The sequence below is a fragment of the Metarhizium acridum genome (genome assembly GCF_019434415.1).
Source record: "Metarhizium acridum strain ARSEF 324 chromosome Unknown scaffold_587, whole genome shotgun sequence".
Lineage (NCBI taxonomy): Eukaryota > Fungi > Ascomycota > Sordariomycetes > Hypocreales > Clavicipitaceae > Metarhizium > Metarhizium acridum.
Window position 1 is genome coordinate 1105826 of NW_027094049.1, and position 27887 is coordinate 1133712.

The 27887-nt window shown below is 49.7% G+C and overlaps 5 protein-coding genes across 5 annotated transcripts; 4 read left to right on the plus strand and 1 right to left on the minus strand.

Annotated features, from left to right (window-relative positions):
- Positions 1-611: 611 nt before the first annotated feature.
- Positions 612-1976, plus strand: J3458_022064 (uncharacterized protein; the record flags this gene model as incomplete). Its single annotated transcript, XM_007811436.2, has 1 exon — positions 612-1976. The coding sequence occupies one exon, from the start codon at positions 612-614 to the stop codon at positions 1974-1976; it is 1365 nt and encodes a 454-aa protein (XP_007809627.2).
- A 2432-nt stretch (positions 1977-4408) lies between these two features.
- J3458_022065 (Type I Iterative PKS) lies at positions 4409-12681 on the minus strand (the record flags this gene model as incomplete). The annotated part of the gene is made up of 11 exons (XM_066122905.1): positions 4409-5200; positions 5262-5435; positions 5489-10449; positions 10509-10615; positions 10688-11057; positions 11115-11178; positions 11246-11375; positions 11446-11541; positions 11606-11631; positions 11694-11964; positions 12026-12681. 11 exons carry the CDS (start codon positions 12679-12681, stop codon positions 4568-4570), a joined length of 7488 nt encoding a protein of 2495 aa, XP_065972126.1. The 3' UTR covers positions 4409-4567.
- A 1929-nt stretch (positions 12682-14610) lies between these two features.
- J3458_022066 (Nonribosomal peptide synthetase) lies at positions 14611-20010 on the plus strand (the record flags this gene model as incomplete). Its single annotated transcript, XM_007817647.2, has 1 exon — positions 14611-20010. One exon carries the CDS (start codon positions 14611-14613, stop codon positions 19459-19461), a length of 4851 nt encoding a protein of 1616 aa, XP_007815838.2. The 3' UTR covers positions 19462-20010.
- A 1812-nt stretch (positions 20011-21822) lies between these two features.
- Positions 21823-23250, plus strand: J3458_022067 (uncharacterized protein; the record flags this gene model as incomplete). The annotated part of the gene is made up of 2 exons (XM_007817648.2): positions 21823-21939; positions 22018-23250. 2 exons carry the CDS (start codon positions 21823-21825, stop codon positions 23248-23250), a joined length of 1350 nt encoding a protein of 449 aa, XP_007815839.2.
- Positions 23251-25619: 2369 nt separating this feature from the next.
- Positions 25620-27107, plus strand: J3458_022068 (uncharacterized protein). Its single transcript, XM_066122906.1, has 6 exons — positions 25620-25661; positions 25751-25872; positions 25927-26075; positions 26128-26184; positions 26239-26382; positions 26441-27107. Exons 1-6 carry the CDS (start codon positions 25649-25651, stop codon positions 26868-26870), a joined length of 915 nt encoding a protein of 304 aa, XP_065972127.1. The 5' UTR covers positions 25620-25648; the 3' UTR covers positions 26871-27107.
- The last annotated feature ends 780 nt before the right edge of the window (positions 27108-27887 follow it).

Below are 27887 nucleotides of genomic sequence, written 5' to 3' on the forward strand. Positions count from 1 at the left end.
CGTATTTTACGGCCTTGATGCGAGACGGGACTATCAAGATCCTCAAGGACAAGCCCATCAAGTTTCTTGAATCCGAGTATCAAAGTCGTTCTTTGGTACGAGTGAGCTCAGTGGAAGGACCCCGCCGTGGGAACCCACGGAAAAGGAAGAAGCTGCGAGGGCATACGGAGCGTTTAGAGCTTCAGAATATGGCCAATAATAGACAAACAACGTATTCGCCAGTATCCGAGGGGAGTTTTTACTCTGTAAAGTTGTAATTCATTTTTTAGGTCATCTTAGCTATTCTACGGTTCCTGGGCTAGTTTGATAATTGTACGCTGTCTTTAGTTACTCTTAAATTGTCCCGTTTTACAGTGTATGCTTGGTTTGCCGTCAGCCCAAATGGAGCAGGGAAAACAGCCTCTAGGAAGCTCTGCTGGACGAACCCCCCACGTTAAAGTTAGTGCACGAAAGTACAACCCAGAAACCCCGTAACTACAAGGCGATTAATCTTAATCCGGCGGCAACTCAAAATGGAATATGTCGCGGCTATGCTGATGTATATATTCGTCGACACTTCCGCCTGTCCACCACATCTGGATCCGTAGCATTATACTTCAACCATAACAATCATGTCTCCTCTCAACTCCCCAGAAGGCCAATATTTGTCTCTTGCTGGTTCGTTCCAAAAAAGTCAAAAAACTTTAGCAAATAATTTTAAAACATGGGGTCTAAAGCCCTCCTCCAAAAACCAGGCACCCACAATCCTTGCTGCGACAGAAGCAGCCTATACCAACTCGGTAAAGCAAGTTGAAGACGCTCGCAACAGACAAATACTCATCCTCAATGAGGACTGGGTTAATGAGTGTTGTGAAAAAAAGTCCTGGATAGTACCGGAGAACAAACATATTTGGGAGAACCACTCAGCGAAGGCCCCCAATAATCCTCCCAACCCACTTGAGAATCCTCCACCAAAGCCGCCTAATCCACCTGAGAATCCTCCACCACAGCCGCCTAATCCACCTGAGAACCCTCCAACACAGCCGCCTAATCCGCCTGAGAATCCGCCACCACAGCTGCCTAATCCACCCGAGAACCCTCAACCACAGCCGCCTAATACACCTGAGAATCCGCCACCAAAGCCGCCTAATACACCTGAGAATTCTCCACCACAGCCGCCTAATCCACCTAAGAATCCTCAACCACAGCCGCCTATTCCACCTGAGAACCCTCAACCACAGCCGCCTAATCCACCTAAGAATCCTCAACCACAGCCGCCTATTCCACCTGAGAACCCTCCGAAACATGAATCTGATAATGAGAGCATGGAGGTTGCTCTTTTAAAAAAACAAATTGAAGATTTAAAGAACAGCAAGACAAATGGTAAAGATGGTCCTTCAGATCGATATGATCAATCTGAAGACCAGAAGGAGTGCTTTGACATATTTTACGAATGGTCCAGGCGCTTTGATGACACAGATGATCCCAACACGAACAGATTTGAGGTGGATTGTCACCCAGCCGACATCAACAAACCGCTCAGCGATCGACGTAAAGAATATGAGATGGAGATTATGCTAATAACTCACTTTCGATCTTACGTATTTGTGATTGACCCGGAGGAGACGGTTGAAGGTTACGACTGTCTGAGGCCTGGGTACCTGATTCCAAGATCAGATTGCCCAGCAGCGGCACGGAAATATGAAGACAACGGTGGGGAGATAGTGAGAGCAAAACAAAAAGAAAATCTCCAGGGCAAGCAAATGACCGACTTCGTCTGGTGGAGTGTGGCTACGGATCCGGAGGGCCGTTTTTGCTACTGCTTGGGGGCTTTCAAGGGGGACAAACGGCCCTCGCTCTATTCCCGGTCAACCTTTAAGGCCAAATGGGGCAAGCTTGCTGATGATCAAATCAATGAAATACGGCGGAAGTTCAGTCAGGCGGAGCTGAACAAGCAGGCGAAGGCACGGTCGCAAAAATTGCTGAAGTTGAACTAAGCTGGTAATATATGTCGCTCACTTAGGAAGTTGCAATTATTTTTCTTGGAGGTAAAATGCGTTCATAGCAGACAGACTGATGTTTTAACTAGTTACTTGACCTTCTGTTTTCGCATTCCTGCTTCCAGTGTAACTGTCGGTTTCCTAGAGCCCGCAACATAGCGTCCCATTGAATACCTGTTCTAGCCTAATCACCAACCCTTGGCCGTCCCACCATTAGCACGCCATGGCGCAACAGGAGCGGTCGGAGTAGTAGGAGTTTCTGGTGGCAGCTTTTGAACGGTCAGCCACGTATCGATTGAACGTTTATTGCACGTACCTCTTTTTTAAGTGATATAATGTTAAGTCTCAAGTGGGTGATTAGTCTTGATGTTTTGACCTCAATATCGGACAGTTCGCTCATAAGGAAGTTGATGTCTTCCCGTTTTGCTTGGAGCGCTTTCTCTGTGTCTTCAAGCAGCATTATGCAGCTTGAGACAACCGATACTTTTGTCATGAAGAGGGACAAGGCAGAAGGCGTCAGATTTGACATGAGAAGACATCGTAAACTTATAGACTGGTAAATCCTTGTACATTGGTCGATGTTTTGTAATGTGGAATTGCGTGAATTTATACTCTTTTGCGATCTATTAATAGCCGGAGAGGAAGCACCGCAGATTACGCCCCCGGCCGAGACCGTCAAGCGGGGTGGCTGCCGGGAGGGAACATAGAATGGGCGTACGGTGCTCGGCGTCGTAACGGGCGAGGCCTACCATACAGGCCGAGTCACCAACCAAGGCCCAATTCCGCATCACATCAGCTATTTTTAAAGCCCTTGGAAGCCCGCGATTCCCTAAATCGACATCAGCGCCTAGTGTACGATTCGGTGATGGACCACTTTTTGACCCAGGTATCTTCTCAGTTGTTGCTTCATGTAGATGGTGGAGGTGGCACCGGAAAATCATACCTCATTAATCCGCTCTCCGCGCACCTCCAAGCCGCGGCTGCGGGGAGAGGGACACCCGTTTGGCGTGCCGCGCCAACGGGCGTCGCGGGGAATCAGATATCGGGCACCACCTTGCACTCCCTGCTACACCTCCCAATCAACAAGGACTTCAAGCCCCTGTCACCCACTGACATGGCTCGGCTTCAGAAGAAGCTGAGGGACATCAAGTATCTCATCATCGATGAGAAGAGCAGGCTGGGACTGCGACAGTTATCCTGGATCGATGATCGTCTGCGCGAGGCGTTCCCGAATAGAAACGAGGAGTTCTTTGGTGGTCTCAACATGCTTTTGGTTGGCGACTTCTTTCAACTCCCCCCCGTGTTGCAGAAACCGCTTTACTACGACAAGGAGGTACACGGAGTGGAGATCAAAGGCAGGAACGCATATAGACATTTCGATAAATCGGCCTTCTTGAAGGTTGTGCAGCGGCAACGGGGCGACGAACAGAAGGCGTTTCGCACAGCTATCGGGGAATTACGGTTGCTCCAACTATCGGTCGAGTCCTGGAAGCTCCTTTCCGGTCGGGTACAGGCAAAGCTAGATGATCAAGAGGTCGCCAGGTTCGCCAACGCCTTGCGAGTATACACCACTAAAGATAGAGTGAACGAATATAACCACTACCACCTCGACCGCCTCGACCGGCCAGTCATTCATGTCAAGGCTAGGAATGTTGGCCCTGGCGCGGCTGCTGCTCCTGACGACAAGGCGGGCAACCTTGCGAAGCAGATTCCCATATGCATTGGGGCCCGTCTGATGCTGACGTCCAACCTACCGTTTACGACATCGGCTGGGCACCGGGGGCTGACCCGGTCCAAGACCCTCCCTGTGTTATCATGATGGAGTTTGACAAGTATAACGGACCTGTGTTCCTGGCCACCACTGATGGCAGAAAGATTGTCCTTATTCTTCCAGTAGACAGGGACTTCCTCATCGGAAGCACTCTCTGCACTCGCACCCAGTTCCCCCTGATCGTATGCTACGCCATTACTGTTCACAAGTCGCAGAGCATCACTGAAGATGTCATCGTGACAGATCTCTCCTGCCGGGACTTTCAGACTGGTTTAAGCTACGTAGCTGTCTCTCGCGTGAAAACGCTCCAGGGCCTGATGCTGGATGCGCCCTTTGATCGTAGTCACCTGGTTTACGAGTCTCCACCAGAGGGTATGAAGATGGAGATGAGGGATGAGCGGCATAGGAGACGACAGGTTCTTACACGGAATCCATATAAGAAAGACCACGGCTCTTCATAACTAGATAACTAGTTAAACGTAATGGCTTAATAGTTGCTTCGCCCAAGGACTCCCAGCCTTCGGATGATCCTACCCCTTGCACCTACAGCTCTAACGTGCAAGGGGTGGCGTAGTATTTTAGTTAAAATAGAAGGTCAGAACTAAGGTAAGAGTTAAGGCTTAATTCAAGGTTAAAATATCAGCGAATATAATTTGATTTTCCCATTAATATGCCATTTGCCGTTTAACAACTCTAGAAAGCTAGCTAAAACTGTTGATTACATACAACATGATAACATGGATGGATATACCAAAGTCTGTGCATCGCTGCTCTAACCCGCACCCTCAGCGCTCTTCTGATATCAATACATGACCCATCACTTTTGCTGCGATAATATATCCGTCGCAAGCGCTCGGAGGTTCGGCGCCGTCACAAACTTAGGCAGCGCAATGTCTACGCCAGTCTCCCTGCGAATCCAGTTACGCAGCTCCACAGACACCAGCGAGTCCAGGCTATACTTGACGAGCGGCACGTCTGCCTCGACCTCGTCCCTGTCAATCATGGTGATGGCCGACACCTTGTCCAGGAGCGCCGTCAAAAGAGCCTCGAACGGGTCGCCGTTTCCGGACCGGCTTCCGCTCCCGACGCCGCCGCCGCCGCCTTGGCGGGTGCCGTTGGCCTCCGAGACATGGCGCCGAGCGTGCATCATCTGGACAAAGTCGCGCGGGTTGAAGCACTGCCATGGCATGCTGCGAGTGTCGCTTCCGTTGCCCACGAGGAACGATACTGCCTTGCCGTTGAAGTTGAGCCCAGATGAGGGGCCGACGATGGCGCCCTTGACAAGGATCCGTAGATGAGTTTCGTCGAGACTGGCCCCCAGTGACGTCTCCAGTTGCTCCGTCAAGTTTCTCTCGGCCACGTAGCCCACGTCCAGCACGGCCGGCAGCGAAATTGACACGGCATGGAGCCCGCGAGCCATGCGATATCTCGCAAAGGCATCAAAGAAGGTCTACATTCCACGTTAATTGGTCTTGGCCGTGCCAACAGGGTGAATGAGAGAGGGGGCTTACTGCTGTGCCCGCGTAGATTGCCTGGCCTATGTTGCCCATGTCTCCGAGGAGCGAAGACAAGATGACGAAAAAGTCCAGCTCAGGCAGCAGATGGTGGAGGTTCCACGCACCTTGGGCCCGTGGCTGTGTGATATTGTTCCAGTCCTCATAGTTGGCATTTACAAAGAGCGCGTCCTTGCTCCATTGTCAGTCCCAGACACGGTCAGCAGATGGACATGTATACTTACACGCAGGAAAAGGGCGCCGTGCACCACGCCGCGAACCGGTGGAAGATCTCGGATCGAGTCCAGAGCCCGTTGAAGCTCCGCCCGCGAGCCTACATCGCAGGAAATGGCTCGCATTTGCGCACCGGAGCCCGCGTGCGCATACTGCTGCAGCACCTTCTTGACCTCGGGTCGGGAATCGCCGCTGCGGCCGAGGAGGACGACATGACGCGCGCCGTTCTCAACCATCCACGGTCCCAGTGATAACCCAATTCCGCCTGTACCACCTGTGATGACATATGTCGCATCGGGGCTCAGAAGAGGCGGTGCAGACAGCGGACGAAGAGGGGACAAGCACTCAGCCAAGACGGCGTCTCTACGGCCCATGGTGATGACAATCTTGCCCATGTTTTTGCCCGACTGGAGTCTCCGCAGGCCGCTTGCCAGCTCCGAGACAGGAAGCAACGTCACTGGGCGAATCGGCACAATGACGTTTCGGTTAAGCAGGTCAGTGAGCTCCAGCAGCGTCTGTTTCAGCTCGTCAGGCCGCTGTTTCATGTAAGAGCGAAGATCAACGCTGCTAAACGTGGCATTACGATCGAACGGCCGCATCGCCAAGTGGCTGTTCTGCAGTAAGTCCTTCTTGCCCAGCTCAATAAACCGGCCAAAACCGGCCATCAGGGTCCAGCTCTCCTGCAGAAGATTGCCACTAAGAGAATTAACAATAACATCCACGCCCCGTCCGTTTGTATCGCTCATAATGGCGTCCTTGAACTCGGTGGTACGGCTAGAGTAGATATTCGATTTAGGGATGCCAAAAGTCTCGTGTATAAAATCACGCTTCTCGCCCGTCCCAGCCGTTGCGTAAATGTTAGCGCCGAGGGTCTGCGCCAGCACGATACACGCCTGGCCAACGGCACCTGATGCGGCGTGGATGAGAACGCTTTCTCCTGACTGGAGGCGGGCGATGCTCTTGAGAGCCAGCGAAGCAGTGAGATACGCGATGGGGATGGTCGCGGCATCTGCGGTGCTAATCTTGTCCGGCACTCGACACGCTTGCCACGAGGCCACTCGAACATGACTGGCAAAAGCACCGCCGTATAACCCATAGTATATACGATCTCCAGGCTTGAAATCGCAGACGTCGGCACCCGTTCGCATGACCGTTCCGACGCCTTCAAGCCCAGGTCGGGTCCAGGGCATAGAACCTAGGACGACGAGGAGATCGCGGAAGTTCATGCCAGTAGCCTCAACGCGCACGAGGACCTCGTCGTTGTCCAAGGGCTTCTGTAGAGCGTCTGTTCGGCGAAAGTAGATGGAGCTCGGGCTTCCCGCGGCATCCATGGTCATCTCGAGTGCTTGCTCGCCGCTCCAGAGCGTCTGCATCCTGCGCACTGGGATCCTCGCCTCGGTGCCAAATACTTCCTTGGCTGCCTCGACTTGGCGGAGACGTGGCACATGTAGCAGTTCCCTGTGCCAAACAAAATCCTGGTCCAGGCTGCTTCCTGCCTCACCGTCTGGCAGTCTAGCCGCAAGCTTTGCAATTGCCGAGGCTCCCTGTGTTGTGAGAGGTGTCTCTTCGAGCCACAAAAGGTTCCTCGCCTCCGTCTCCAGTCGCAGCGTGTTGATGATGCCCTTCATCGACAGGGCCTCGGGAGCGTGATTTTCAGGAACGACCCACAGCAAACTCTTTGTCTCTAGCAAGGCTCTTTGCAACGACTCGAATGTTTCCGATGACACATCCTTCAGGATGCTATCCGGGGAGTCGATGACGATGCACATGGAGTCATCGGCGTCGAGCTCCAAAAACGGCTTGATGACGCATTCGCAGCCGAGCTTGGATGCGGTATGGGTGGCAACCATGTTGGCAAATTCTTGCTCTTGATCCTCCATGAAGGGGCCGCAAACGGTGACACGAGGAGATGCCTCTTCATCAGAGACACCGACCCTTGTCGAACACATGACACTCGTTTGGTGGTCGGTCGCCGTGGTATAATCCACGACGCGGCAATCTACTCCGGAGAAGCCCCGTGCAATGAGCAGCCTCTCCCAGGCTTCGTCCGATAGCAGCGGTCCTTCTTCGTGGGACCGATACTCGTCCACGGCATACCACCAGCCAGGGAGTACTGCAAAAGGCAGAGCGGCTGGCGCGTGACGTATCCCCTCCAGAAGCAAGAGCTTGCCGCGTGGTCTCAGCAAGCTTCGGACGTTGTCAATAGTCACCGTCATATCTGCCGTGGCGTGAAGCACATTTGAGGCAATGACTACATCATAGTCTTGAATTTTGAACCCCTGCTGGCGTGGGTCCTGGGTGATGTCGAGCTTCTTGTACGTGACGTGTTGCGACCAGTTGGCCAATTTCCTGCTGGCATTCTCAAAGAATCCAGCTGAAATATCTGTGAATGTGTAGCTGAAACACCCTTGCGATTCGTTTCCCTGCGGCCACAGCTCTTGAAGCACGGGAAGGGTAGTGCTTCCTGTCCCGGCTCCGACTTCCAGGATGCGTACATGGAAATTCTTGTTGGCTATTTGACAGGCGCACCTGGCCAGCGCTCTAGAAGCGCGCGCGTTACTCCCATCATCTTCGTAGCTACGAGCGAGCAGACCGTCTTTGAGCATAATCTCAAGAGGCTGGACCTCGCCGCGCAAGATGGGCACAAGATTCTCGCCAACAGCGCACATCATTTCGCCTTGGGCGCTGAAATTAGCCACCTCGGCCAGAAGAGACGACTTGTCATTATTATCCAGCAAGCCGCTCTCATCTCGCACGAGACCGGTAGCCCAGGTCACAAACTTGGAGAGGTGTGAAGGCAACTGGCATCGTTCGTCCCCAGCTGTCTCGTCTAATGCGCGAGCCATGTACGTCAGAGCAGCTCTGTTGGCCCTTTGTCTCCATGCAAGGTCGTTTTCGTCAACTGGGTCAATTTCAATCAACTTTCCCAGGTCTTGACTGCTTGCAAAGTCCATGCTGGGCAAAAGATCAACATGGTAGCTCACCGGGAGGCTGGCGCTGCCGTCTCCGCCGTCAAACGAGCCGATGGACCTCAGTGTTACACACTCCCACTCGGCGACAGGCATGAGGGAACCACGGCATCGTGCAAATACGGCTATACTGATTCGCAAGGTACCAGTTTTGGTGTCGTGGTCCAACAACTGCGTCACCACGGTGAAGCAAAGACCTTTTTCGGTGGGAATCTGGTTGGAGATTCGAAGTTGGCTGACAAAATTGGGCATTAGGCCGCCACCTCTTGCACTGGCCTTGATAAGAGGCCCGAAGCCTTGTACAAACCCGTCCAGGGTTGGAGGATCCACAGATATGAGAGAGCCGTACGGAGAGAGCCTCGACAAGTCAAGTTCACGAAGCTTATTTTCCGTGACGGTCCAGCCAGGGCCTTCCCATGATCTGACGATGGCTTGGAACGCAGGGCCGTAGAGTGTACCCCCTGACTCGTCTTCATCGTAAGCCCGCCTTGCTCTGGTCTCCTTCAGTCTTTCACTGTCGATTAGCGGCAAGGATGATTTAAAAACATGACTATCTGCAGTCATTTCACGCTCCCCCGTCTCTACTTGGCCATGGCAATGGATTGTCCAGCCGTCTTTCTCGGTCCAAGACGCAATTTCAAACGCCCAGGCTGTTGTAGAGAAGGCTTCGGAACCAGTCATGGATGGCCGAAGTTTAGTGGAGATGTCGATGTCATCTTCTTCTCTAATCTCTAAGCTGCGCTTAACGTGAAATTCTCTTATAAGAATGCTAGACGGCATTGCAGGGCTGATCCTCCTGGCGGCTTCAATGACCATGGACAAGAATCCAGTCATGGGGAAAATGACATGTCCTCCGACGTTGTGGTCTCGCACCCACGGAGCCTGGTCGAGAGTGAAGACCTGTCTGAATAAGTGATCACTGCCGACTCCATGGGGGCTTTTCCAGCCAAGAAGGGCATCATAAGAATGGCCGGGATGCAACTTGTCGTGGACGATCCGCGACTTGTGCAAATAGCGAGTCGATTTATTCCACGAGTATGCTGGGAGGTTGCTAAGGACATGGGCATTGTGCTTGCTCAGTTGGTTGATGGCGCACAATTTGATCGAGGAACCTATCGTGAACAGACGACTCGCAAGGCTAAGGAGGGCTTCATCTGCTCCTGTTCCGCGCACCAAGGAAGGATAATAGGCCAATTTCCCTTTCTCATTGTCGTCTTGCAGAACTTTGAACGTCTGCTTTACTGGGTTCTGGAGGGCAGAGTGCGGGCCAATCTCGATGACAACGGTCAGGGACTTCATATTGCCATCCTTGGCTGTCCGTCCATGCATATTTGTAACCGCGTCGGCGAATCTTACAGGCTGGAGGAGATTCTTCACCCAGTATGATGCATCCGTGGCGTCCAGAGCAGCGCCCGAGACGGATGATATGAATGAGACTCCATGGCTGATGGGGTCCTTGACTGGAAGGTTGTTGCTACTGCAGAAAAACGGTTCTATCGATTTCAGATACCATGTCGACACCGGCGTCATGTGGTTCGAGTGATACGCCACGTCCACCTGGAGACGGCGAGCGAAGATGCCGAGCTCATCCGCAAGTTTGTGTATCGACTCGACAGCCGCTTCGTCTCCTGACAGCGTGACACTCCTTGGGCTATTGATAGCCGCAACTGTCGCATATCCATTGGCGTTTTTCTCAAGGAGCTCCTTTGCCTTGTCAGCCTCGACACCCAAAGCCAACATGGCGCCCTTTTGAGCGCCCGTTTTCGCCAGTTGAGTCGCAGCCTGGCCGCGGAAGTACGCGACGGCAATGGCAGTCTGGAATGACACGAGGTCAGCAGTAAACGCGGCTGCAATTTCACCGCTAGAGTGTCCCGTCACCACTGATGGCATAATTCCCCAGGACTGGAGTAGTGCCACTAGAGCGAGCTGGATGGAGGTGCACGCAGGTTGGCTGATTTCAGCGTCGTTGATGCGTGATTCAGACTGAGGCTTCTCAAGCTCATCTGACGCACATTAGTCATGTCAACTTGGAAAGCAAGAATGGGGAGGGGGTTTGAAATACTCGTCAGAGACCAAGGCGCTCCCATCTCCTTGAGGGTTGCTTCTGCCCGGTCCAAGGTTGCGCCAAAGACCTTGTAATGCTTCAATCCAGAAGCCATCTGAGCATACCTGTGAGTTGTAACCAGTTAGCCACCTCTCCCCCCCACGTTGAAATGGAAAGACATGTCGAAAGAGACTTACTGAGCGCCCTGGCCTGTGAAAACAAAGGCAATGGCATGATCCCTCATCTTGACTGGACTTGCCATCTCCAGCTGGGTCTTCAGATCAGCTATTGAATCCGAAGCCACCGCAATTCGATACGGATAATGTGTCCGGCGTTGCCCTAGTGTATACGCCAGATCATTGACGTAGCCGCTGGACTCTGTCACCGTGGCCAAGTATTTTATGATGGAAGTCAGGTATGACTGAGCGCTCTGTTCTGACTTGGCAGAGAGGGTAAATAATTTCGAATTTGCATGAATTCTGGCACCATGAGCTGTATGACTCGCTGCTGGCGAGGAGAGGTACGAAACGCTCTCCAAAATCAGCGTGGCGTTGCTGCCGCCAAATCCTGTATTACTCCGTTAATAGTAACTTCGTAATCCATGGAATTAGTTGAAATAATTACCGAAATTTGTTACACAGACACGCCTTGGCGCATTTTGCGGCCACGGTATCGTTTTCTGAGCTACCTGTTCGATTATTAGATTGGTATTCGTCTCATTTTCTTTCACAGACCGAGTACTAAGCGTCACATACCCTTAACTTTCCAGCTCCCTCAATATTGACATTAAACTTTTCAAAGTGCGCATTGGGTAAGATGTGGCCGTGCTGGATCATCAAGACGGCCTTGATTATGGCCAGAATCCCGCTCGCGCCTTCCAAATGTCTGCAAAGAGGAGAATCAATATGGAAACTCGGATGATGCACAAGGACGTACTGCAAAAAAAAAAACATACCCAAAATTAGATTTGAGTGATCCAATATATACAGGATCAGTAGGGGTTCTCTCGCTCGCAAACACGGTCGCAAATGCCCCTGCCTCAATGGGATCTCTGTGGCACGACTTAGATGTGTGCTTGTCATGGTTTGTCTAATATTGGCATCAATATTACTTACCCTACCTGAGTGCCCGTACCGTGACCCTAAAGTTTGGGATGATAGATGAGTTAGTTCAGTTGAGTATACGTAATCGATAATGTCGTACCTCAACCACTGGTGTCCCGGCCGGTCGCAAGCCAATCTCAGCGTGGACTTGGCGAAGAAGTCTTTCCTGAGCATCTCGGCTAGGCATTGTGATGCTTTCCGATCGCCCCGAATGGCTGCAAGCTGAATTGCGAATAACTGCATGGATCGGGTCCCCATTCTCAAGCGCATCGACGACGGGTTTTAAAACGAGACAGGCGGCACCTTCGCCTCTGCCAAAGCCCGAGGCCTTGGCATCGTACGAAAAGGACTTTCCCTCGGGAGACAAGGCACTGCAAAAAGCCAATGAGTTTCCCAATCAGACAAGATGGGCAAGACATGATCCAACCATACCCCATCGTGTCAAGCATCACCCAGTGTGCCGGCCCAATAAGCAACGTGGCCGCCGCAACAAAGGCGGCCTTGCATTCACCAGCGCGCAGGCTCTGACACGCGAGGTGAACTGCGTAGGAGCTGCTCGCACACGCAGCATCTAGGGCAATGCTAGGGCCAACAAGATCAAAGAAGTAAGACAAACGGTTCGCAAACATGCAGCCGGCGGTTCCTGTGGCCGCCCATCTCGTCGCCGACGGTAGATCCTCAACTATTTGCTGAGCATACTCGGAGGACCCAATGGCCGAAAAGACTCCTATGTTAGCTCCTGCAAGATCCGCGAGGCAGATTCCCGCGTTTTCCGCCGCCTCGAGCGCACACTCTAGCAGCATCCGGTGCTGGGGGTCAACCGCGCGAGCCTCCTCCGCTCGTAGGTTAAAGAAGGGCGCGTCAAACTCGTAGACATCATCGGGTAGGAAATGAGCTCCTTGGGATGAAAAACAGCCCCTCTTGTCTGTATCTGCATCATAATACGCATCTTGCTGGAAACGGTCAGGCGGAACGCGAGACCAGGCAGACTTGGCCTCAGCTAAGAAGTCCCAGAGCCCTTTGCGCCCTACGCCTGGCGCGCGGTACGAGTATCCTACAATAGCAATTGGAGAGGTGCTGCTGTTCATTGTAGTAAAAGAATTTATTTATCCTTCTCTTGTCTTTTCTTCTCTTCTTTGCAACAACGTGCTTATATATGTAGCAACAGGGCGTCGGAGTGCGTTCGCCACACCTAATATTTGCCCATCGAGCAGGAGAGGACCAAGCGTAGCCGGAGCAATGATGTCATTTGATAACCTAGGGTCCAGGTGTTGCTGGCTGCAAGCGGATAATGACTTTGAGGCCCTCGTCTAGAACTCGGGCGATGCCTTGGGGAAAATTCCCAGAAAGGTACAAATGCCAAGAGGGGATATACCGGGTAGATTAAATAGAGTTAAAGGCAACATCACGGCCCGGTTTTTGTCGAGTGTGTGGTCAGCAACTACTAGTATACAACTAGACGAGAAAGTACTTTTAAGGCGGTTTGGCTTTATACTTGCTAGCCTTTTTCTATATTATAGTTTTTAGGAAATTTAAATAAAGCGCGTAGTATATACATAAAGTCTATATTATTTAACTTGACTTTACAATGCTGCCTAGCCACCTGATAGCTAGCTGGCCTTTTAAACTTTGAATATATACAATTTTATAACATTTACCAATCACGTCAAGTTTGCTTGTTCAATTAATAGAGGTAGTCTTATCTAACATTTATGTGGCGGACAGACAGAAACCCTGACGCAATTTGCTTAGGGTTTTGCTACTCATGCTATGCCTTACTTTTCCCGATTTGACCTTGAGAGAAGCTAAAGGACGTGTATATATTAGTTCTTAAGTTTTCCCCCTAAATGAATAATAGTTGGATCGAAAAGGCGCTAATTGCTCGCGTTTATGTCCAGGTGAATATTATGTTGATGTGAGCTTAGCAGTACGAGTATCGCGGCCATGTAGTTTACCTTGTCCGCGATGTTAGCCTAATGTATAACTAGAGTATTAACGAAAAAACTAGTTTTTTAAAAAGCTTAAATAATTAATAGTAAATTTAATAAATTACCTAAATTATAATAATTAATATTTTAAAAAAGGTACTATTTTAGCTAATTAACTTCAGGAAAAATATAGGTCTTAATAATCTTATATAAGCTAAAAATCGGGTTTTTAAAAAAGCTATAATATAATATAATACAAGATAATACAGATATAATTACTTAAGTTCTAGGCTTTTAGAGTCACGTGAGGACCCGCTTTTACTATAAGCTTCCAAATGATAAACACGGCTATTAAAATACAATAAACTATACCTATAAGTATTTTATTAGATTTAATATTAATTATTTTTTAAAATCTAAAAAATTCAAAGAATACACGTGGAAATACTTTGTATAATAACTAATTATACTAGTACATTTAATATACTATAATATAAATATAAATAATTTATTTTTTTCGTTTTTTATTATTTTTAACTTAATATAACTTAATATTATATTATTAAATATTATACGTGTAATTTTACTTAATTAATAAGTAATATAATTTAAACTTTAATCAATATAATAACCTAGTATAATAGCTATAAAAAGTGTTTAGCCTAAAAACTATTAGCTTTTAAATAATTTTACTTTTTACACTTAGAATTTTAACGTGTAAGGAAGAGGTGGCGTAGTATTTTAATTTCCCAAAGCTTATCAACTATTAGCTATGCGGGCACCTATAATATTACGTATATTTTTTAAGAAAAGTATATAAAAAGGGACTACTATACTAGAGACTTTTATAGGACAAGAGTCAAAGTACATAATAGTATAGAGTAGTTGCATTGCGGGCAAGTACCAACTTTAATTAGTACGCCTCGCGAAATTATAATAAAGTCAAGTAGGGCGAGGCACGATAAATAGCACGTCTCCTCGCCACTGACACGCTTGCTAGTGGTTGACTGTATTGCTTGTAAGCTGCCGTCGTCAAAACATCATCTTGATATTTACATGCTCTCTGTTCAAGATTCAACCACGACAATAATGCCAGACTCGAGGATGCCGCCACCGACTGTGTCGATGGAAGCAATAGACTTGGAAAGCCTTGCCGAGGCCTGTTCGTTGGCCCCCGCTGACATCGAGGATGTGTACGCTTGCACTCCCCTCCAAATCAACTGCATGGCCGAATCGTCGATTCGAACCGGGGCAAGCGTGTATCAATTCGTGCTGTCCATTGCCCCTTCGGTTGACCTTGATCAACTCTGCGATGCCCTCCAACGCGTAGTATGGATGAACTCGGTCCTGCGCACCCGGATTGTCGACTGCCCTCTTGGGCTTGTGCAGGTTGTCACCCGCCAACCGCATTGCACGGTGCGCCTGTCTGGACATGTTTCACGCCATGTCAAAGATGAGAAGGCATGGTTGCCAAATCTGGGCGAGCCGCTGTTTCGCTCTGCCATTGTCAATCGTAGACTGGTCCTGACCATGCATCACGCCATCATGGATGCCACGTCCCATTACCTCCTGCTCGTCGATATGATGCGTGTATATCATGGCCATGAGCCGATTACACGTGCCCCCTTTAAAGACTTTGTATATCATTGCTCAAGTATTGACGAGGCTTCGGCGAGATCGTTTTGGACGTGCCGCTTCAAAGGTGTCCCGGCTGTCTACCCATACGTCGAGTCTAGCTACACCCCCCTCGCATCGCAGCAGCTAATTCGGATGATGGAGATCAGCCGTATTAATGCGGATGTATCCCCGGCTCACATCCCCTCGTTCTTGGAGGCAGCATGGTCCCTAGTACTCGGCGCCTACGCTGGCAGCAAGAACGTTGCGTACGGCCTCGCTGTATCAGGTCGAGCGATGGCTTCAGGCGGCATCGAGACAACCATGGGGCCAACCGTGGCCGTTATTCCGGTGCAAGCCAGGCTCCAGCCGAGCATGACGGTCCGAGACATGCTTAAGGAGAGGGCCACGGCGCTGCGCCAGCTTCAGACACATCCCGCTCTACAGTACGACGCGAGCAAGATTGCTCAAGTGAGCGGAGCAGCGCGAATCGCGTCCGGGTTTCAGGCAATGCTAAACATGTTTCCGCCCATGCCTGAGCTAGAGACCTGTGGCCAAGGAGTCACCTGCGATGAGGCGGTCGACCCGGCCGGGGCATTTTCCATTTGCCTCAGTTGCATGTTTACCAACCAAGGAATCCTCATGAAGGCAAGATTTGACCCGTCCGTTCTTTGCCAAGGCCAACTACGCCGGTTCCTGTATCAATTTGAGCACACTCTTGCAACGTTGATGAGGGCAGAGGCGCAAACCAAAATTGAGTCCCTGTCACTGTTAAGCCCGCATCATTTTTCGGAGATTTCCAGGTGGAACAGCGGGTTGCCAGCAGCAACGAATACATGTCTCCATGATGCCTTTACAGCTCAGGCCACAAGATGGCCTTCAAACACAGCCGTGGAGGCAGTTGACGGGAGGCTAAGCTACTCAGATCTGGCCATTCTTTCAGACCGTCTGGCCGGCGAGCTGTGCCGGAGAGGCGTAACTGTAAACTCTGCAGTTGCGCTCGTCTTTACCAAGTCCATGTGGGCTGTTGTTGCCATGCTCGCCGTCTTGAAGGCGGGCGGAGTATGCGTTCCCATAGATGGGGCCCAACCAGACGCTCGCAAAAAGCTTCTCATATCCAGCGTTAAAGCCGGCGTCATCCTAACGTCGTTATCAGATTTTGCGTGTCCTGCCGGCTTGGTTGCAGACGTTGTCGTTATAAGCCCGGCATTTATGGCAGATTTGGCGGGCCCGAATGATGCGATTGTCGATGTGCAAAAGACATCACCAGAAGACAATGCCTTCATCTTGTTCACCAGCGGAAGTACTGGAGCTCCCAAGGGCGTCATGCTAGACCATCGCTGCTTGGTCTCTGCACTGTTCTCCATGTCTAGGCGGCTTAACTGGCGTCCAGGCCTGCGAATGCTGCAATTTGCCGCGTTCGTGTGGGATATCAGCATTGGAGAGGCGTTTGGCGCGCTTGTTACTGGTGGATGTCTCTGCATGCCCTCGGAAGAGGCTCGACTATCAGGCCTTGCAGGGTTCATACAGTCCCAAAAGGTGCAGTGCGCGTGGCTGACTCCGACTGTTTTGCGTACCATATCTCCAGACGAGGTAGATTGCTTGGAAATGATCATTTCAGGCGGAGAGCCTGTCAGCCCCACGTCATTCAGGACTTGGGGCAAAACGCTTCGTTTCGTCAATGCCTGGGGACCATGCGAGGCGTCCATAGCCAGCGCAGCCGCTGAGCTGACACCTGCGTCTCCCTACCCCCAGACCATCGGCATGCCTCTCAATTGTGCCATCTGGATTATAAATCCTGATAACAAGGACGAGTTGGTTCCCATCGGTGCCGTTGGAGAGCTTCTGGTTGAAGGCCCTGGCGTGGCCCGTGGCTACGCCAACGACGCCATCAGGACCGCGGCCGCCTTCATATCGCCGCCACGCTGGGCTGCACATCGAGCCAGTGCATCGTCGCGATTCTATCGGACGGGAGACCTTGGTAGATACAATCCGGATGGGAGCATTGACTTCCTAGGGCGAAAGGACAGCCAGGTCAAGATACGCGGCCAGAGATTCGAGCTTGGCGAGCTTGAGGGCGTCCTCTCTGGCCATGGCCAAGTGAGACACATCTTCACAGAGCCCAAGATCTACAAAGGTCGAACAGAGCTTGTAGCAGTCGTCTCTCTCTATGATCCACAACTTCCGACAGGAAGCGTTCTCCAAGAACTGTGTCCTCCTCACGATAGGCTCGCTGCTGACCATTTGAGAAATTTGCGCGCCTTTGCGAGTTCCAAGCTGCCTCACTACATGGTACCGACTGTGTGGATGGCAGTCGAGCAAATGCCCCAGACAGCTTCGGCAAAGCTTGCGCGAACAGAAATTAGTGACTGGCTCAAGACAAAGGACCTGTCGTGCGCAAAAGCTGCCTTGTGTCCCATGGCTATCACGCTGACGCCACCAGTCACAACGGTGGAGGAAGAAGTGCAGTCTATATGGGCTTCCATCTTGGAGATTCCCAAAGACACGATTGGGAGAGAAAGCTGCTTTGTTCAACTTGGCGGAGACTCCATGTTGGCCATGCGGGCAGCCAGTCAGTGTCAGAGGAAAGGCATCGCAATTGATACCGCTCTCCTATTGCAGAATCAACCTCTTGCAGTCCTTACACAAGCATTGAACTCGACACCAGTTCGAATTGATGAGGTAGTACCGTCTTCACCTGAGAGGCCTTGCAGTGTTGAGTTTGGTCCTCTGGAGGGCCGTCTGCTCGCCCTTGGCCTCAAGAACCATGATATAAATGAGCATGACATCGAGAGCATATACCCTGCTACAGATGCACAAGCGATGATGCTTGCTGTCGGCTACACGGCGCGTCAAACCTGTTTTACGCTCGAATTGACGCCTGCTCTTGGCGTAGCCAAGCTTCAAGAGGCTTGCAGGGCCGTACTCAAACACCACCCGATCCTGAGGACAGTATTTTTCCAAAAAGGTCCCGTCATCTATCAAGCCGCCCTGAAGAAGCTGCATTCAGATGCTGTTATTGTGAAACCAGATGGTCAAGTCACACCGGCCGCCTGTGAGAGAGGTGCTTTGTTGGCGCATTTCTGCCTGGTTTCCGACGGACAGAACTGCGACATCCTGAGTCTGAAGATACATCATGCTCTGTATGATGCTGTCAATCTGTCACTCATCTTTCAAGATCTCAGTGCGGCGTACCTGGGTGATTCAATGTCCGATGGACCTCACTTCCATTCTTGGGTATCGCACGTTGGAAGCCTGGATGGCACTCGACCGCGACAATTTTGGATAGAAGCATTGCGAGGCTCTTCCATTTCTCAGCTTGCTCCGCCGCGGCTCATGCCTATTCAAAATCATCTTCTTCGAGATTACATGCAGATTCGCACTCCCGTGGACAACTTGCACACATCTTCAGGAACACCTTCTAGTGTATTCAAGGCCATCTGGGCCGTGGTACTCTCGACCGCTCTTGACGTAAACGACGTCGTATTTGGTGAAGTCAGTTCCAACCGCTACTTGATGATGCCGGGAGTCGAAAAAGTGCGCGGTCCTTGTGTCAATTTTCTGCCCGTCAGAGCGCGCCTGGGCGAGGAAATGACTTTGGCAATGCTGATTACACAGATGCATGACCATGAGACGGCCAGCCTTCCGCACCATCACTTGGGCTATCGTTCCATCGTCAGAGACTGTACATCGTGGCCTCGGGCGTCTAGATTGGGCTCCATGGTTGTGTTCCAGAATCACAGGTCTTTGGACGCCTCTGTCAGAGTTGGCCATGCGGACGGCGCGCTCTCGGCAGTGGCTGACGCTGCAGAATCTGCAGATCTGTTGATGGTGGTCACGCCTGGTCTAAAGGACCTGTTGCTTGAGCTTCACTTTGATAAGGAAACAATACCTACGGATCAGATTAATTGGATCTACCGATCAACCACTGCCCTTCTACAGGCCATACCATCTAGTTTGGAGCAAACTCTCGGCCATCTTGGCCACCGAGTTCGAGAAGCAGTAGGCTCCTACGTGATGCCTCCGGCACCCATCACGGACCTACCCACTCAACCTTGCGATAAGCCCTCTCCATCTATGGAAGCAAGAGATATTGTCTGGAATGCGTGGAAGGAGCTTGAACTTCTCACCGTAGATCAAACAGAGTCTTGTTCCATGTTTTCCGGCGACGCAGACATGGTCACAATTCTGCTGCTCGCTGAGCAGTATTGTTCCTACGGGTATAACGTCACCACCGAAGACGTCATCCGCAATCCTAGTCGTGTGACTCAGGCAGCTCTGATTGACATTACTATCAGAAAAAGAGGAGCTTGCCTTACGAAATAGCACTGTGGTCGAAAAGTCCAAGTCAAATAACCGGGCTTTGGTCCATTTTATATTGAGCATGATGCGTCTTGTTGCAGTTCCAAATACAGCGAGTATCAGATACCTTGACTCTGTCCATAGAGCCGCTCGGGTACGAAATTCAACAAGCCCCCGACGAACATGCACCGCAACGTAGCTGAGAGGGCTTCTCACGATATCTCTAGAGGAAATAAGGGCGGTAAGCATCCCGACCGCATTGGATAAATATGGCTTGTTGGGAGGGAGCAAGTCTTTTGCCACCATGTCTCGAAAGCCAAGAGCGCAAAAGACATTGGTGAGCTGTCTGGGGCTATTGGCTCATGTTCATGTCAAATCTCCTGAAGGTGCAGAGGAGATGTCTGCTCGGATATTACTAGCTCTGTTTGCCAAGAAAGTGCTACCACCCACTGCTTACCTCTTCCTATACCAAAAACTAATAATCGACATCACTTAGTTCCAGTACAACTAGCAAAAGAAACTCGTAGCAGCCAAGTCTCTACAAGAGAAGGGGGTTTATTATTTAGTTTTATGCCAAGATTATTAGGCTAAAGACTTTATTTTTAAAGATTTTTTATTTTAAATACTTATAAAAAATAAATACTTTATAGCTTATTTTTTACTCTTAAAAAGTATATTTAATTTATTATAATATATTTTATTTAAAAGGAATTTTAAGAAAATAATTTAATTATATTTTTTATTTTTAAAAAAATTTATATAATTAGCTTTTTTAATTTTTTTAAATACTTTTGTTAAAAAATATAATAAATTAATTATTTTTAATTTTAAATAATATTTAATATAAATGTTATATAATTTTAAATAAAAAGTTTAATATAAAAAATAAAAATAAATAAAAAAATAAAAATAAAAAATAATTTTTATTTTATAAATTTAAATATTATAAACTTTTTAAAATATAAATAAAAATAATTTTATAAAATTAAATTTTAATTTAATAATAAATAAAATTTTATTAAGTTTATTTATTCTATTAATAAAAGTAATTTTATTTAATGGTAATATCCTAGCTAGTTTGTGCTATTAACACACATTTTCCCCTTATATTCGATGTGCGTCGTTGGATTTTCAGGTAACAAGAGGAGGGGGGGTCGGGTTGGCGATACCACTATTATAGAGACTCGACAGCCATTTTGTTTCACCTGGGTCCAACTTGGTGTACATATTGGTCTCAGCGAGTTTCTGATAGGGGCTGGAGCAGACTCAGTCGAGAGGAGCCACGTAACGTCTGCCCAACTACAAGAGTGAGATGTCTGTTCGGTATGTAAAGAGAACTTTATGCAAAGTACCAAGTACAAGGTCCTACCTAGGTAGGGAGTCGTGGTATTGCTAAACCTGGCTGAAAGTTTGAGATATCTTCAACCCGACGGATGTGGTTTACGGAGTACTCATTGCGTATCTACTCGGTACTTGTCAGCAAAACCTCAACCATGGAAACTACGTAGCATTATAGAGAATGTAGCACGTAGTACTCCGTAGATAACTAGGATCCAAGTGTGCGTCGTAAGTTAAAAGTAGCAATACACAAGGTTTCAAATGTCTCAAAACACCAAGCCACGGCAAAGCATGGTCTAGGAGTGGTCCTGGATGCTGCATATACCTCTTATAGTGTTTACACATGTGAAACTCTGAAGTAAATACGCGTACTTGGTACATAGATTACGCGTCTTGCTAAATCTCATGTCTGTCTCATGGTCCCGTGCTTGTTCAATAGTATTAGCCATCCGCTGTGGGTTGTGTTGCATGGCCAACAGCACCTTATACTGTTACACGGAAAAGGCTCAACAGATCGTGAGGCCCAACAAGGGGGCCTCACCGATAAAGGACTTGCTTATTATATAACCAGAATACGTGCCCGGGTAAGGGCCCTAGGCCTGGGTATTCCTTTTATGTATATATAAATAGTTACTAATCCCTTTTTTCCTCTTAGAAAACCAAGGACCTTTGACACTCTTTGATACTATCTTTGAATTTAAGCCCTTACATTCCGAGACTCGTTAGACCCTCGTCATATATACCCGCTAGCAATAGGAATGCATTGATTGACCTATGACGAGGCCGGGCCACTTCCCCCAGGTCAGCCACCTCTCACGCATCCCGTCGTTCTTACATTAGAAGATCCCACAGCCCGCCAATTTTCTCCTGCGAATATTGCGTACCGTGGACAATCCCGTAGCAGACTGTTCAAAGACTAGCTCTTACACGTCCGCTGTCATGTTCAGTCTCTTTGATCCCACACGCGGCCAAGCGCCAACAATACCGACAGACAGGGTAATTCCACTTCGACGGCTTGACAACCTTCCGCACGGTGAGCACACCATCATGTTCACGACGTTGCTCTTCAACGACGTTCTCGATCCTTTCAAGTTGCGAGATGGCCTTGAAACTCTGGCTACCCTCAAGGGCTGGGACAAAATCGGTGCCAGGTTCAGATATGACGTGAGACCCCCTCCAACCCATATCTGCTTTTACGACCAGACTCGGTGGACTTGAGCTGACCCCACGACTCAACGGCAGAAAAAGGGCCGCGTGCATTATCATATCCCAGCCACCTTCACCGAGGATCGTCGAGCGGTTCAGTTTTGCCACATTCAGCATGACATGCTCATAGTCGAACACCCAGTTGCATCTCAGATGCAGAAACTGAGGGCATCTCAGGGACCCGAGATAGTCGCAGATGCCATGGCCTTTAGGTCTTTATGGGTTCACCCAAGTGTTCCTACCAAGTTTTCCGAATACCTGCAAAACGATGTGCCACAGCTCGGACTCGTCGTCGTGTCATTCCGCGACGCGACCCTCGTCGTTTTGAGCTGGTTCCATACCCTGTTCGACACTCCCGGCAAGGCAGAGCTTCTCCGAGCCTGGTCGTCGATTGTCAATGGAAAATTGACTGGAGTCGGCACACCACATGATGCAAGCGAGGATCCTTTGGCCGATCTTGGGCTCCACCCCACGGAACCCTACGTGCTCGAGAAGCTCAGGCTGTCCAGGCTTCAAATGATGCTATACACTATTCGAGCCCTCTATAATGCCGTCTTCAAGAGGTATCGAAACCGCGTCCTGTGCCTCCCGTCGGCTTTCTTGCGCGAGATTCGCCAACAAGCAGAGAGCGAGACCGAGCCCGACGAGCAAAGGCCGTTTCTGAGCGACGACAACCTCATCACGGCGTGGTGGGCTCGACTGCACACGGCGGCCAAGAAGAATCCGCGCGGTACAGTCAACCTCCACAATGCTCTGGGACTCCGCCGAACTCTTGAAAACGACCTCCTGCCCCCGTCCAAGCCGTACTTGTCCAACGCGGTGGCCATGTTCACCGTCCTGCTGTCTGCGCAGGAAGTCATCAGCCGCCCCTTGAGCTACACGGCTTCGCGACTGCGTCAGCGCATCACGGAATCTCGCACTCGTCCACAGGTCGAGGCATTCTCTGCGCTGGTGAGGGAGAAGCAAGGCACCCTGACGATGCCCATGTTTGGCGATGCCACAATGACGGTCCTCGTGGGCTCCAGCTGGACCAACGCGAAGCTATTCGACGTCGACTTTACTGGAGCTGTGGTCGAAAATGCCTCTACGGGATCTACTAGGCCGGGATTTCCGTCTTATGTCCAGTGCACCTTTAATGACCCCGTTCCTTTCGAAGTCATGGTTACGGTTGGCAAGGACCACGAGGGGAATTACTGGTTAAATGCAAACACGGATGACGCTCACTGGGAAAGAATTGTGAGGACCCTGGAAACTAATCGCAAAGTGTAATTCATCTCTTATGCCGTTGCATATATATTTTAATACATGACACAATGGCTTCCTTTAGGAATCGGATGAGATAAACGGAACCGTCCGCGATAGAGCGTGATGCATGCACAGGTCCATGGAACCAAGACTGCCATCAACGAGGAAGCCCACGCGCAAACCGTTTTGCCATGGTGTGTTTAACGAGAAATAACCGCATATAGCTAGAATCTGTCGAGGAGGTCTCTGCCTGTGTTGATGTTTGTATTGACCCAATCACCGCATTGTAAGCCAGCCACCGTGAAGAGATTTCGACTCTGTAGCTCACACTTGCTCTTTTTACTTTCCTGAACGCAGCCCAATAAGAACAGTCACAGTTATCTAAAAGCGCACGCTTAAAATGTCTCATAGTGGTGGGTGACAGGATTGTGGCAGGGGTGGAAGTTGCTGAACGTGTCTGTAGTGAATTGGATTGGATGGAAGGTTGAAACATTGACACAATATACATGCCACCCACCTCAATCCGAGAAATAGTATTCTACGAATAGTCATGTATTGCCTCTGGCGTTCTGTTAAAGAAATAACGGGCTTGGCTATGTGGCTGGCGTGGCACTGATGGCCGAGCCCAGATCCTAATTGTGATGTCAGAAGTCAATTTGACTTTTTGTCTCAGACGAATGCGTTCTCGGTGTGCCGGAGGAGGAATCGGACTCGGGGAGGGGCCGAGAGCCCGTGGAGTCCGAGGAATGTCTGCATGTGGTCTTGGTTGCGATGTAATGCCTTGGACGAAACGTCTTCTCGCGACATCTGCACATGTCGGCTGTAAAGGTTCATGCCGCAACCGGCAGGTACCTTCTCGCCGTGACATCGTTGTCGTTCCCCGGAGCTCCAACGCCACCAGACTTTATCCATGGTCCTACCCCGGAGTTACCTTGTAATCCGTGGGGGCGACAATATACGTATTTGCGAATGCAGAGGCCCTCCCGGAAAGGGCTGGTGTCACGTTATAAGACTCATTATTAATTAAGTTTTTGTTTTATACAGGTCTTCAAGACCCAGCGCGCTCAGATAGTGTACAGGCCGGGGTGGCGCGAACGCGATGGTTTGGTTCGCGTCGTCCAAGCGTTTACACCCTGTCAGTATCCTCAGTCCAGCGGTCGAGAATTAGACAAAGTCCTAGTGACAAGCTGGCACCATTTAGCAGGTATCTTTGCACATATACGGAGCAGGTGACTTGCAGTCACTCGATCCTCCACTTGCGGCCCAAAGACACCTGTGCTGGCCTGGGCTCCTCGCTCCTCTAACTTCAATGCTCGAGTCTGGCACCCCAACAAACCTGTAGCACCAACGAATGCTTCTCCTTTTGTAGGTGACATACATGTCAAAGGACCTAAGAATAATTTAGCAACCGCCGTGCTTGATCTAAAGCAATATCTCAAATAGCACCTCTATATGCAGAAGCTTGATTAGCTTGTTCCCCCGATACCGTCGGTCGCTTCACTGCACGTTGGAGCCATGCAAACAAGGTCGTAGGGACAGGCGCGGCCCAGCCACTCTAGCATCTCGAATACGTCCTCGACTAGATACTTCCAGTCTTTGCCTCATACTCCAGCGTTGTGTTTCGGCGTGCAGTGGACATTGCAGATACTATGCATCTGGCGGCGACGGAATGGAGACCCTGGACTTTGCCGAGTTCGCGTTCAGGCAGCAATGCGTTGTCGTCTGACTTCGACAGCAAGATGCCCCTGGAGTTGGCATGGCTGACCGGATGACCCTTCACTAACTGCTTGAGACTACGTCATATACGAGATCCAGTTCTGCCTGAGAAGGTATGGTCCGCTCTGACTCGTCGCCCTAGCAGTCGATGAGCCGATACCCTAGAGCGGTGCAGATCACTTGGCGATGCAAAGGGAAACTCAATTCGGCAGACGATGTATATACTTTGGATGCACTCATGGTCTAAACGACACAGAGAGATAGGAGAATGCGAGCATTTATGAGGTATAATTGACACCGAAATAGTATTTAATAGAGTTATGACTGTCAATAACCAAGCTCAAATGATCAAATACGCCCACCCCGCCAGGTCTCCAATGCCTAACATGAGGGCCATTCAAATATTCGGCCAGCTGTCGTCAAGCTGTTTGTCAATAGACCATGCGAGCTAACCAGCATGTATGACAAATAATAATACTATTCAAGGAGGCCTGGCCGACTATGACTGCTATTGATACATGCAACATTCTCCTCAGAAGCCGCATCCCAGAATTAGTGTTGCTGCTTCACGGCCCTGAGGCTCTGGCGGCTTATGAAAAAGTCCGAGCATTACCCGAACCGAGATTTCTTCCTCCTGCATTGTCTGAAACGAGGATCGTACATGAGACATCGGCTACATCAAAACGCACACGCGGTTCCACTCGTTATGAATCCAGAGGGTAAACACTGCAGGAAACCCTGTTCGCTTTGCAGCTGAAGTGCTTAATAGTCCGGCGGTGAATGTACTGAACTGACATTGGCCATCTAGATCACGCCCATGGACAATATGCCGGGCGTTTGCAGCATGTGCAACGTCTATTTGGTGATCGATGGTATGGAAGAAGTGACGACAAGCTGAAGAGAAGCAAGTATATATTTCCAATTGACCAGGTAAGCTCAATTGCCATGTGGACACCGGACTGCTGCTAAACATGCTCGGTGCAGGAAGAGCTGCAGCGCTTGGATATATTTCACAAACTCTTCCTCACAGCTCGGGGCAATGCCCTGTTCTCGTCGCCACTGGATACCACAACAGACTTACGGATCCTTGATCTCGGGACAGGAACGGGGATCTGGTCAATTGACATGGCCGAGTACGTCCACTGGGTGTTGCACAAAGAATGTTGCCTGACGCGTTCAATCTAGGGCACTGCCACGAGCGTCTGTACTCGGGGTAGACATGAATATGATTCAACCCGAAAGGTGAGCAAGACGAGCTGCGGACCGCCTGGGGGTAACCCTCATTAATATGACTAGGATCCCGGCAAACATGGAGCCCCCCATGGAGTTTGACATAGAGAGCGATTGGAAGCCTATGGAACGTAACTGGGATTTGATACATGTCCGAACGCTCTTTGGGGCTGTTCGTTGTTGGGAAGACATGTACAGGAAGATACATCGGTTCGAAAGTCACAGTCCAACATGTTCCTCTATCGGCGCGTTACTAATTTACTGGCAGACACTTAAAACCGAATGTCGGATATTTAGAGCAGGTAGAAATAGATTGGGAACCACGATTCAAGGGCGGCAATATTCCGTACAAATGCGCCCTTGTCGACTGGACTGACAAGTTGCTGCGCGCCATGGATCGGCACGGTCGTTCGATGAGAGTGGAACCAGAGCGAACGAGAAGACAACTCAGAACTGCTGGATTTTCAGATATCCACGATTGCTCAATCAGGGTCGGCTTCACTCCTTGGTCGGAAGACCGTCACGAGAGAGACGTAGCATTATGGTTTGGGGCTGGTTTTAGTCGCGCCATTAAAGCCCTGTCCTACGGCCCTATGAGCTTGTATCTTACCATGGCTATCAAGGACATCGACCTGCTTTGCGAAGCCGTTCTCGACGACTTACGCACTGCACGATACAAAGCCTATTGCAGAATGTGAGTGGCGAGATGGGGGTTTAGATTTCATCACACGTTAATGTACAACGAGATATATCTGGACAGCAAGGCACTCTTAATCACGAACCGTCTGGAGGCGGATCATACCAGCTTCTTCGTTGGCGCGGACCGCCTCATTCCTCCCCCCCTCAAAACTCCCGTACATGGCCAACCTCCCATGCTGAACTGTTAGGAAGATAAGGAAACATGGTACATTAATAAACGCCCTTCGGGCTGAATTATACCAGTTACTAGTATGGTCCGGTATCTAGTGTTCATAATGGGTGCTAAGCTGTCGCCAGTCATCACCTGCTCTCGGCAATCTCCACCTTATTATTAATCCCCCTCTCTGAGTTGATCTTATTCCAAAAACCTCAGTTGGCCTCTCATGAGCAAATAGCATCATACCCCGCACGATTCCATCCCTGAATAGTATATCCATTGAACACCTCTCGCGGATATGTTGCTTGTTTCTTCGGTCCACTCCATCAATTCCTCTAATGCACTCTTCTCCTATAGTGTGAATACTGTCATCAGAATAATAGAGAATATTCGTCTATAGCTTCCCATTGCTCTGGCGGAAAAACACACTTGGATCTCTGACTTCGGTTACCTCACCCCACGGGTCACGACCAAGTTGGACTTTGATGCAAGTTCCCGCTAACCTAATCTCTTTTCTTTGCTTGTCATACAATTCAGGGCTCTGGAAGGATTCAAACAAACCAGGCTTCTGGTATCTAGTATCGCATGACCAGTCAAGTACCAGAAGTAGTAGAAATGCGTCAGCGTTCGGATGACGAGACAACTTTTCAAGATCAGGACTAATAAGAGCAAGATCTTCGTTCGGAAGTCGCTCGGCTATTCGGTCTGGCCACGACTTTGGCTTAAATATCTTGCTCCAGATCCAAGCAGAGAAAATTTCGGCCTTAAAGAATTTCTCTTCGGGATTATCGAGCTTTTCGATCATCCGTTGTTTCTGCAATGGAGTTAGAAAGTGCGTAACATTACTAAATAGCTCCTG

Coding starts and splice junctions, on each gene's coding strand:
- J3458_022068 (XM_066122906.1), top strand. Junction 26,185..26,238: donor AATATGATTCAACCCGAAAG/GTGAGCAAGACG, acceptor TAATATGACTAG/GATCCCGGCAAACATGGAGC. Junction 26,383..26,440: donor ATGTACAGGAAGATACATCG/GTTCGAAAGTCA, acceptor ATTTACTGGCAG/ACACTTAAAACCGAATGTCG.